This window comes from Python bivittatus, unplaced genomic scaffold, assembly GCF_059951505.1.
Source record: "Python bivittatus isolate LINGU-HERP-01145 unplaced genomic scaffold, Pbiv_v1 ctg000410_np1212, whole genome shotgun sequence".
NCBI lineage: Eukaryota > Metazoa > Chordata > Lepidosauria > Squamata > Pythonidae > Python > Python bivittatus.
The window spans coordinates 3827161-3838383 of NW_028277067.1; the positions used below are offsets into that span (position 1 = coordinate 3827161).

Sequence of the window (11223 nt, forward strand, 5' to 3'; positions counted from 1 at the left end):
GCCAGGAGTATCAATCTCTATTTAAGAATGTAAGTGCCGAGGATAAACTCATAGGGAGATTAGGATCACTGGACATATTCTTCCATTCAGTCAATAATCTGATTGTAGTGACAATTCTTGGTGACTTATATAGTAGAGTTCACAGGGGTGGGGTGGGATGAAAGACTGTCATCAGCCAGCATGGCAATGACAATTTGAGCATTGGCAATAATGGGAATGGTCCTCCCTGTAATTACTATGTTTATCAAGGTCTAGACTGAAAATACTAAATTGGGATCAATTGCATGGCATGAAGTCCATGAAAGAAGTAGTATGCTGGGGACATGTTGAGAGAATGATGCAAACCATATGAGCCTCAAGATGAAGATTTTAAATCTTTGGGGTGGAATCTGGAAAAACAAATACTGTAATGTGCCACTAAGCATTTTAAAAAGAAATTGCAGTCTGTAAGATGGTGCAAGACTAGCAGTATTCTTGAAGGAGGTGACAGCAGCTTCATTAGTCTCTTTGTTTTTATAATTAGAGGTCCTCAGATGAAGATATGGTTGCAGATGAGGAGGAATTAGGTACATCATACCTGGATGCCTCAGATGGAGTTTTCTGCTGACTGCTAATGGCAACTTTTGTAGGGTCTGGAAACTAACCAAGCCACAAGACAAAACACATACAAAAATGGATGGATTGGTCTTACTGGGCAATTAATATAATCTTTCAAGTCTATTGAAATATCTACATCCATCCATCCCTCCCCTTCCTGTGAGTGTTAGTAGAACAGAGGAGGCTGTTTCTATTTTGAGTTGTAAGATAAACATTTCATGGAGAAAATCTGTGTGGTTGCTAAGAGTCAATGAATTGATGACACATAATAAATATACATAATCCTTGACTTACATCAGGCTGAGGGTAGCTTGCTTTCTTCTGGAGGAGATAAAAGTATGTATTTTCCTCTTTTGTGATAAGAGGGATAGATTATACTCACAACCTATAGTTGTCTGGTCATTAGCTATTAATTAGCTTCCTTTCCTGCAGTTGACGGATTTTAGATGATGAACAATTCTTCAATGCATTTTCTAAAGAGTTCGAAGAAAGATGTAAAACTGTATATTAATCACTATTATTAGAAAACAAAGATAGATACAATTAAAGTATTAAAAAGAAAAGCACAATTGACACATATAGCACCGTAGAGTCAACAACAACTTCCATCTAAAAACAAAACAACTTCCATCTAAAAGTTAAAAGAACTTCCACCTAACATTTCTTTGTATGTGCTCTTCTAGCAGAAGAAAAACAGCACGAGCGACTTCAGAATTTGTTAGCCTGATCCGGTTGCAAAACTCTCTTTGCTGCCATCTAGTGATCAGGCCGGGTTTTCGAATTACAAAACTCGCTCTGTTCTACGGTATGGGGCGAAGGGAGCTAAGTAGGACGATTACTTTTCTTTTTTTCCTTTTAACCAGCAAAGCATCTACGCTGGTCTCTCTCTCTTGCCGAAGAATAAATATATATATTATAAATAGAAAAAGTAAAACGCTAAGAACGTAGGTGGTCTCGTCGCATGCTTATCGCGTCATCGGCCTATTCTGCAGCCGCTGTTATAGCAACCAGCTTTGCAGCCGAGCAATCCTGTGCGCCTCGAGGTTACGTGTTCAGCGGTCGTTAGTGACGTATCTCCTTTGGGAAGCTGGAGGAAGAGACTCTGAGGAAGGAAAGGTGAGTGACAGCTTTATGCGTCCCAACGCCTCGGCTTTTCCCGCATTTCCTTGAAAAAATAAAATCCTATTTCCCCTGTTGGAAAAGCCGTATAGTTTGCTCCTGTTTCAGAGCTCCACTCTGAGCTCCCTCAACGACCCTTTTACGGGACTCCCTCCTCCTCCTCTAAATAAAAATGGAGCTTTTCCTCCCTTTTGATTTTGTTGTGTTCTCTGCTGCGCTGCTTTTAAATTATGTTATCGGTGCTCTGTGTTCTCAGGAGGCCTTTTTTTGCGCTGCCATATTGCCCCTCAGCCCGGACATCATTGGCTCCCCTCAGACATACTATGGAGCGTTGAAAGGGGGACGCTGACACACGGGAGCAGCGTTTCTAAAAGGCAGCATTGCTGGAGGAGGGACCTGCCTCTGGAATTTGGCACAGCGAAGAAATGAATGGAAACGCAGAACTACAGACTGGGGGAAACACTTTGGATAAATTTAGGAAAATGCTTAAAGGGTTTATTTTTTAATTAATATTATATTATAGTATTATTGTTATTAATTATATACATATTATAAATATATTTATAATATTTAAATTATAGTTTGTTTATAAATTTAGGAAAATGCTTAAAGGCAAGGTGAGACACAGCAACAACCACGACCACCACCCAGTTTGAAGAAAACATGCACAGGCACAAAAAATCCACTCAATTAGCCTTTTAGTAGCTGCCTCTATTTTGGAAAAGAAATCTCTTGCACGCTGCAGTGAATTTATTTATTTCTATTTATTTATTTATCAAATTTATATAGCTGCCCATCTCACAAATGTGACTCTGGGCAGCATAGAATAAAAGAACAATAAAACATATATTAAGTAGACTTTAAAAACAATAAAACATACATACCATGGGCGATTCTTAAAAATTAATACATTGTAAAGCTATTTTGCAGGCTCTCCATTTCCAAGGGATCCCCAGGCCTGCTGGAAAAACCATGTCTTGAGAGACTTGGGGAAGACCAATAGGGTTGGGGCTAACCTCACCTGCGGGGGTGGGGGATGATGTTCCAAATTGAGGATAGTGGTTAAAAAAATCTGTCAAATAGAAAGAAAGGATAGATGTTGATTGTTATCAGTCCAGAGTATTTAGTTACCTTCCAGATGTTGGACCAGCTCCCATCATCCCTAATTATCGGCATGCTGTGTTAGGCTTGAGAATTGTGGTTTAACAATATGTGAAGGTCCAAGGTCCTCAGTCTAATCGTCTGCTGATTTTTCCAATCTGTATTAGGTTCCCTGAGTTGGTTTTAGGATTTCCTATGGGTAGGTATGATCTGCTGCCTTTAAAACTGTTTCATCAAACAGAAAGCATGTTTTATAGTATTTTTATACAGAAATGTAACATTGCAACTTAGTTGCTGCATAAAAGCTAGAATAACTTCAGTAACAAGGATGATAAGCAGAAAGGGGAAAAAACTATCTCAATTCTGTTGGTTTTCAAACATCACCACTTTGCTTGCTATGCCATACTGAACCCCCAAGCGGGGGGTGCTGCAAGCGGGTGCACGCTACAAAGTGTGGGCAGGGGGGTGCTACAGAGTATGAGATCTCTGGGATAGTGGGGCTCCTCAGGAGAAAAAGCAGTGGGAGCAACTTACAGAAGTGACTTGTGACCTTCCTTGCTGGCTTCCCTATTGATTTTGTTTGTGGGAAGCCAGCAGGGAAAGTTACAAATGGCAATCACATGACCACAGCTCGCTGTGATGTCATAATTGCGATCTGGGCACCCAAGTGCCTGGATCACAATCACGTGACTATGGGGACCCTGCAACGGCCATGCCTTCGTGGACCGGTCATAAGTCCCCCTCATTTAGCACCATCGTAATTTTGAACAGTCACTGAACAAGTGATTGTAACTCAAGGACTACCTATACCAATTCAAAAGCAGCAATGTAATATATTCCATTACATCCACCTCAAATATTTTCATAAAGAAATTCTGTTTTGTCACAAACTGGTTCTGCAAATGGAAATTTCCTTTTAAACTGAAAATAACTATATACATTATTAAATATCTTAGATTACATGTAAACCCAGAGCTTCATTCCACTTATTACATAAATTAAATCTACATTTTCCTTGATGAGTAAAAAGAAGTTTTAGGTAGACACAGGAAAACAGTTCAGGCAATTTAAGTGATTTTCAAAGGTCCATTTAGACAAACTTAAAAAAAAATCAGTATCACTTTGGTCAGGAAATCCATTTCTGAGTGACTGAATATTCATGTCTACTATCATCAGTGTTTTTTCCCAATTTTGAGGGAAACTAAATTGTTAAACAAAAGAAGCTATGAAGAAAAAAAATTAAAATCATATGTTAATTTATGTCATAATATTTTTGTCCTATTGCTGACAACCACAATATTATATGAAACATTAATCAAGATATTAATATTATATTTTGTTCAATGACAACTAGCAAGGCTAGGCATTTTCTAACCAAGTGGACTCTGGTATTTCTTCCGTTAGTTTACTCTCTTTTTTTTTATTGCATAAGTGGCTTTTGCGTAGGAGAATTAATGGCCAGGCAGAATTTTGAATATGCATTTTTTAAAATTCCCATTTCAGAGTTTTATATTGTAGTATAGACAGAGGGTACAAGGATATCTGCAATCTTGGAAATAGTCTTCCCCCATAATTACTACATTATTAACTAGTAGTTAATTTTGACAATAATTTGCTATTTGTAGATGTAGCCCTCACATAATTTCCAAGTTTTTGTTTTGCAGCAAAAAGAGAGAACTTTGATAAAGACAGACATCATTTTGCCAGGAAGACTGCATGGTTTAATATGCGGTCCTAGCCTTTCAGATTTAGTTACTTATTCTTCACTATTTATTATTGTAAGGATTTTAAACAATTTTGTAACTTGTTTATAGTTGCATGAGTAAGGCAACTAAGACCAAATAGCAACTTGGTTAGCCTCAGTGAATTCAATGAATTAAGTTAAGAACTAGCTATTCCTATTGTTTTCAGCTTTACAGAAAAGAAAGCAAATTCAGTATGGTAGATACACTTTTTATAGGTAAAAATAGGTTTCTCACAGTTCTTTTCCTTGTGACTTAACTGTAGAGATATAGTACCGAAATCTTAATTCAGTGCTGTCTGAAGTTATTTCTAGTCTTCGATCCAGAACTGAGTTCCATCTTTTTTTCACCTTTTAGCTGAAGCCAAAAGATGGAGCCTCCTGAAGTTACCATAATTGAAGGTGTGGGAGATGAAGTGACAGTGGTGGCTGGTATAGTGGTTCTTATTATGGCCCTCGTCCTGGCCTGGCTCTCTACGTATGTTGCAGATGGTAGTAGTCATCTTCTAGGAACTATCATGGCCAGTGGAGATTCATCAGTGATTCATCTGAATCCCATTGAAAACTATGTGGGAAATCCCGTTTCCGAACAGTCTGAGCCTCAGGATACTACTGAAGATACTGAAGAGAAGGCAGATGAAGGTTCTGCTTCTGGCACAGGTCCTACGGTGGAGCAAGCTGATAATAGCAGTGGCTCTGATGCTGCTTTAGACTGTCTGTTGGACATTCAGAGTCTGCCACAAAGGACCTTTTCTGTAGATGGTGTTTCCCAGGAAAACCAGGGAGTTCAGCAAACAGTAGCCAACATGGAGGAGAGCGAGCCAAACCCAGGCTTCATCAAAGTGCGTCTCAAATTCCTCAATGATACAGAAGAAGTAGCTATTGTAAAGCCAGAAGATACCATAGGCATACTGAAGAGGTACTATTGAATATTAACATATATATGCTTGGTTGCTTTCTTTATTTGCCTGAAAAACAGTTTTAATTAACTAGGTTTAAAAAAATCATCAGAAAGTAGATTAGAATAACAAGGTATAGTTTATACTAACTTGTCATTATATAGTAGATCTGTTTCAGAAAGATTTGATTTTAGAGACTTCAGCATAGTTTAAGACTTTTCTCACTTTATAGTACATATTTAAAAGAACCTCAGCAGATATTCCCACTGTCACAACATGGGAGAGAATCAAACCCAGCTGCTAAACAGATGGATTTTAGTTCAGCAACCACCATACACTTTTTCTTCCTTTTTGGGATCATAGGGGATTGCTAAACTTGTTGGGAGTAATTTGGGTCTGATTCTTCTGCCATTAGAGTGCTTTCTTTCTCTCTTTGCCTTTGGACTACATCAGCAATATTATCCTGAGATAGGAGTGTATATACAACCATGGTTGCAATGGGAAAAAAGCACAGAAATTACATTGTTGTTTGTAGATGAGGGTTATTTACAAAATGAATGTTGAGCATGATACAGACTTTCTTGCATCAGTGAGTTGTTTAAAATATGTAAAAAAGTACATTGGTTTTAAGTGTTATAAATAACACTTTATTTATAAATTCTAGCTTAGGTATTTTGTGATGAAATCATTCTTTGTGATTATATCCATTATAAAGGATCATCAGTTTGTCAGAATATATTATGAGAGTTGAAACATCACCATTTTTTCCTGACATTCTTGTTTATCTATGTTCTTTCTAAAGCAAATATTTCCCAGGCCAGGAAAGTCAGATGAAATTTATCTACCAGGGTCAGCTTCTCCAGGACCAGGCACGGACTCTGCAGTCCCTCAACATTCTGGACAATTGTGTAATCCACTGTCATCTCTCCCAGACGGTTTCTGCCATGCCTGATACTGTAGTAGCGCCATCGGAAACTGGGGGTATTACTTTGAGCATGGGTGACTTGATGATTCCCATTTTTATGCTGATGCTGGCAGTCATCTGGTATTTCCGCATCAACTACCGCCAGTTATTCACAGCGCCTGCCACCATTTCCTTGGTTGGGGTGACTGTATTTTTTAGTTTTCTTGTTTTTGGGATGTATGGACGGTGAGCGCCTATTGGGGAAGAAAGGTTTCAATTACCCTTTAAACCAAAATGCTTTTTATTTGATATTTTCACTTGTTGTTAACATACAGCACCAAGGAAAGCTCTTACCCAGAATTCTACACTGATTGAAAAAAATGCTCTACAATCATTTGGAAAAACAACAGAAAACAAAGCCTTACTTAATTTCTACATTTTCTATGGCTATGTCTGGATATTTTTGAAGGCCGCTAGTAAAAGATGAAGATGTGATACATGAAGAAAAATAAGGCATCAACAGTTGCTCTGCTCTCCATTACTCGTTTTCCATTTAAAACATTGTCCTCTTCTATCACCTACATCTCTAGGAACAATTTGGCTGATCGCACCACAATTTTCTTCATAACTACAATGATTGGAAAGTTATTGATGATTGTACTGAAATCCAATTCCTGTCTTTTATGCTCTTGGATATCTTCTGAGTCCCCCAATAGAGGAGAGGGGCTTTTTAGCTTAAGTGTTTGCCTAATTAGTTTGTTGCTGCTTGGAGAAGCATGGAAGGAATGATCTTGATGCATCTTTCTCTTATTAATTCCACTGTGACCAATTATCTAGTGGTAAAGCAATGACCCAGTGCACTCCATGAATGCCAATGAATCTATCTCTAGTGGAGTGGAACAAATGGAACATCTGCCTTCTGCATTTCACATAGAGGAACATTAATATCTCAAAACCAAGTATTTTTGAGCTGTGTTCTGAAGATATCTGGCTGTACCTTACCTGTGGACTCCAGGTTTAGACAGTCCCTGCTAGAAGTGCACATGCACAGTGATGGGGAAGGCAGTTACTTGAGAATGCAAGCTGGATGCCTATGTGGTGCACCTTGTGCTTGCTTGAGAAAAGGTAACAGCTGCACTTTAGGCAGCTTGTTTACCTTTTATAGTGGATATATGCTGACACATGCCTGCCCAGTCAAGCGGAAGAAAGGTCTGGCTGCTGTCATCTAAATTTCTGAACGTTATTCATGTGTAGGTTAATCTAGCTATAGTTTTAAATTCCATTGATTTTACTGAGTCTCTTTGAAGCATGATTACTTCAAATGAATTAATTTTCTTGTAGATGGGAGTTAATGAAAGTATTAAAGTATTAAAGTCAAGTTACCTCCATGAAATTCACTGCACCATTCCCAGAGACTGAGCTAGAACAGAGAGTTATAACTGAGAGCTGGATTTTCCATTGGAGAGAAATGCTACTTTAAAACTAGGATTGGGTAAAATTAAATCAGCCCTCCAAAGTTGTGAGCAATCTCATTGGTCAGGAGGGATATTATGTTTTTAGGCATCATGGTTACAGAGAAGCTCAAGTTAAATCGCAGACTTAAACATCCAGTTTAATTATCAGTGCCAAGTAAATGTCCAAGTGCTGCTCAAAGCTACTCTGTAATGTTTTTCAACTGCTGTAGCTTCTAAAATCAAGGCATTAAAAAGAGATTATCAGAAATGTGTTTTTACCTGGGGCTGGGCAGATCCTTAGAGAGATGCTTTGGAGTGTACAGGAGTGTGTACGAAGTTCTTCTTTTCAAGTCATTAAAGCAGCAACATTTCTTCTAACGTCTCCGGCTGCTTCAGAATTGCATTTGTGGGCATGCACACAGACTTAGCAGTGAAGTAGCTATGCATGTACATGAATAGAGAGACAATTGCTGCTTCTAAAGAAGCTGTGCAAACCTAGAAAAATGACATTGCTGATTGAAAAGAAGTGCTACATGTGTGTTCCTGCACACTAAAAAGTGCTCTTTTGAGGGATTTGCACAGCTCTAATTTTAAGTTCATCTTTGCTTGATATGTTGTCTGAAATGTATTCTTCTTGTAAAAAAGAAAAAAATATATAAAGACTCCTGGAAGTTGTCTTTTCTGTGCAGACATTTTGAATTTAAGGCTAAAGGGAAAATAAAAGGCCTGTAAATAACTAAATAATTTGAGTGGTCAGATGGGGCCACTTATTCATAAACACCCAAGTAAAATATTCAATATTTTTAAAATATTGTTTGGATATACTTGCAAGTCTGTTGTAGAAAATAAAGACTTCCATAGCAAAATGTACTTATTATACAAGAGGGCTTTTCACATCAGGAAATCTTTCAAAAACTATCATAAAAATCTGTAATAGTAACCTCAGAAAAACTGGATGTTTTTGTAAGATGTTTGTACAAATATGATATTCTGTTGAAATCCAAGTTCTATATTTGGTAAAGTTACATTTCTGCAAACTGAATAATCATTTTAGGTAAGCCAATAATCAGCTTAGGTAAGCCAATCTTTGTTTAGTGTGATAATTTACCTTACTTTGGGGAAGGGTTAAGGTATCTGCAGAATTCAAAAGTCCATTTTTGTGTAGGGCACTGTTTTGTTGAACCTATTTTGTTTGCTTGTTACAAGTACAAAGTGCAATACAAAGATGCTGGCTGGATTCACAAGCCAGGATTAAGAAACTGCAGTTGCTGTTTTTCAAATAATATGCTATGCCCAAACAAGCAATTTTATGGGATGTATTGTATCACACAATATGTTAAGGCAATGACATAGTTCCCACAACACACTGAACCAGAAATCACTTCTCCCTTTTTAGTCTAGTCTAGCATGTTATATAAATTAAGATACAAAGTCCTCAAGCTACCCATGTTATACATGTTATACTTCTGCCTTAACAGTGAATATGGAACCTAAAGAAGGACACAGATTTAAGCTTTAGAAGAACAAAGGATATATACAGGGTCCCGGAAAAGGAAAAAATTGAGTATTTCCGAGTATCTTAGGAACTGCAGGTCAGAGTAGAACAATTAGGGATTTTAAAACAAACAACTCAGGACTCTTGTTTGTTTGAAAGACCTGTTTCCACAGCACATTTTAAGAAAAGCATGTGTATCATTGTAACATATTTCAAAACATTTTGGGGGGGAAAAAAACTGTTCCCTTTCTTTCCAAACATGTAGAGCCAAAAATAACCTAAACCAGTACCAAGCAGAGTTACAGTTTATTTACACAGGCATTTCACAATCCATAGATGGGAAGAAAAAAATTACAGATTTGACAGTTTTTTTTTTTTAATATCTAGCTACCTGTACAGGCTGAGATTATATAGACAAAACAATTTTTTAAAAAATCAGAGACCACAGTACAGTACTTTCTTCAATGATTTCTGCACATGTCCAAAAATATCACATAGGTGCAGTTTATACATCATCAACAAATTAAAAACCTCTCATTAATCCACTCATGATAGAATACAGGTTTTTTTTTCTTCAAGTGAAACAGGCCTACCTTAAAAAAAAAAACGGGTGCAGGTACAGATACAGAGCCATATATAAGACAACCTCTGTCCTCCCCTTCACTAAATTAATGTTCAAAAGCCCCCAGATGCTACACTTCCAAAGTTGCCTGAAACATGATCCTAAAAGCTTCAGTTGCAATCATGGGGAACAAACAAGGATCTAGTCTCACTCTTCTTTCACACTGGCCACCTTTACATTGCTGCAACAGTATAAATTTAGCCAGCTTTTTGGTGGTACATAATTTAAGTATGTAGCTACTCATTATCAGGCAGTGAATAGCAACTAATTTCCCACTTCCCCACCCTGACTCCCTTGGAAAGATTCAATTCACACCAAATAACTCAGCTACGTTACAAGGAGGTGTGAGGCAGTTGTCTATCCATGCTTACATAGCTCTCTTAGAATACTGAGTCATGTTTTCAAAAACATTTGCTAAATATGAAGTCTAGGCAATGCAGGAGTGATGTTTTGTAGATTGTGATCAGATGAAGGAACAAAAATCAAGATTTTTGCAAACAGGTTTTCCTTGTTTAACACACGGCACCACAAAGCTAGGTTTTCTACCACTGTCCAGCAAGATGTTTCAGGAAGGCCTGCCTTGGTCCCAGAATACTCCCTATGCATCATACCTTTTGCCCAAGGATATAATGGGGAGGAGAGAAGAAAACCAATCCCAATAGTGTTAACTTCCTATATATGCTACTTCCACACCTGAAACAATTTGGGACATTCAGTCATGCATCTTCCAGTCAGGAGCAGAAGGTGCAACAGATCCAGCATCTATGCCTTAACATAAGCAAACAGAATTTGCCCCCACATGTAAGAGCACCAGGAAAGGGTGTGGAACTCTGGGGAGGAAGAAAGAACTTGGCAGTCCCTTAGAGATTCTCCCTGTAAACAGTACTGTATGTGCTGAAAGCTTTCCACCTCAGGACAGTTGGTGGGGATTTTCTAGAGAGTCTTCCCTGATGGAATTGAGCTATGGATTTTAGCAGTGGAAAAGGTAGTTTCCCTCCTCCATCTTTGGAGCAAGGATTTTTTTTTTCAGTTGCTAGGAACAAAGAGAGGGAAGTGAAGCAAAAGAAAGTTGTCAGCCATCTCAATCCAGGGAACAGCCTCAAGCAGTTACTGTTAGCTCCTTGGATTCTCTGCTACTGCAGAAACTAGCTACAAACATTCCCACATTAGATGAGGAAACAGGTAAGCTTCAATAAAGTAGACTTATGGGTAGACACTACAAATGTTTTTTTTTTCATGTGCACATTTTTGGAATAGGAGAGGGCACATGTTCAGAAGTGGTTACATGGCT

At 38.0% G+C, this 11223-nt stretch overlaps 1 protein-coding gene across 3 annotated transcripts; it reads left to right on the plus strand.

Moving 5' to 3' along the window:
- Positions 1-1572: 1572 nt before the first annotated feature.
- TMUB2 (transmembrane and ubiquitin like domain containing 2) lies at positions 1573-9074 on the plus strand. 3 transcript variants are annotated; one of them, XM_025164854.2, is made up of 5 exons: positions 1608-1713; positions 1973-2209; positions 2985-3016; positions 4917-5477; positions 6260-9074. In XM_025164854.2, exons 4-5 carry the CDS (start codon positions 4930-4932, stop codon positions 6609-6611), a joined length of 900 nt encoding a protein of 299 aa, XP_025020622.1. In that variant the 5' UTR covers positions 1608-1713; positions 1973-2209; positions 2985-3016; positions 4917-4929; the 3' UTR covers positions 6612-9074. The 3 variants fall into 3 exon arrangements, with proteins under 3 accessions (XP_007425405.1, XP_025020622.1, XP_087999505.1); XM_088143379.1 differs by having other exon boundaries at positions 1609-1713; positions 1973-3016; XM_007425343.4 differs by lacking the exons at positions 1973-2209; positions 2985-3016 and having other exon boundaries at positions 1573-1713.
- The last annotated feature ends 2149 nt before the right edge of the window (positions 9075-11223 follow it).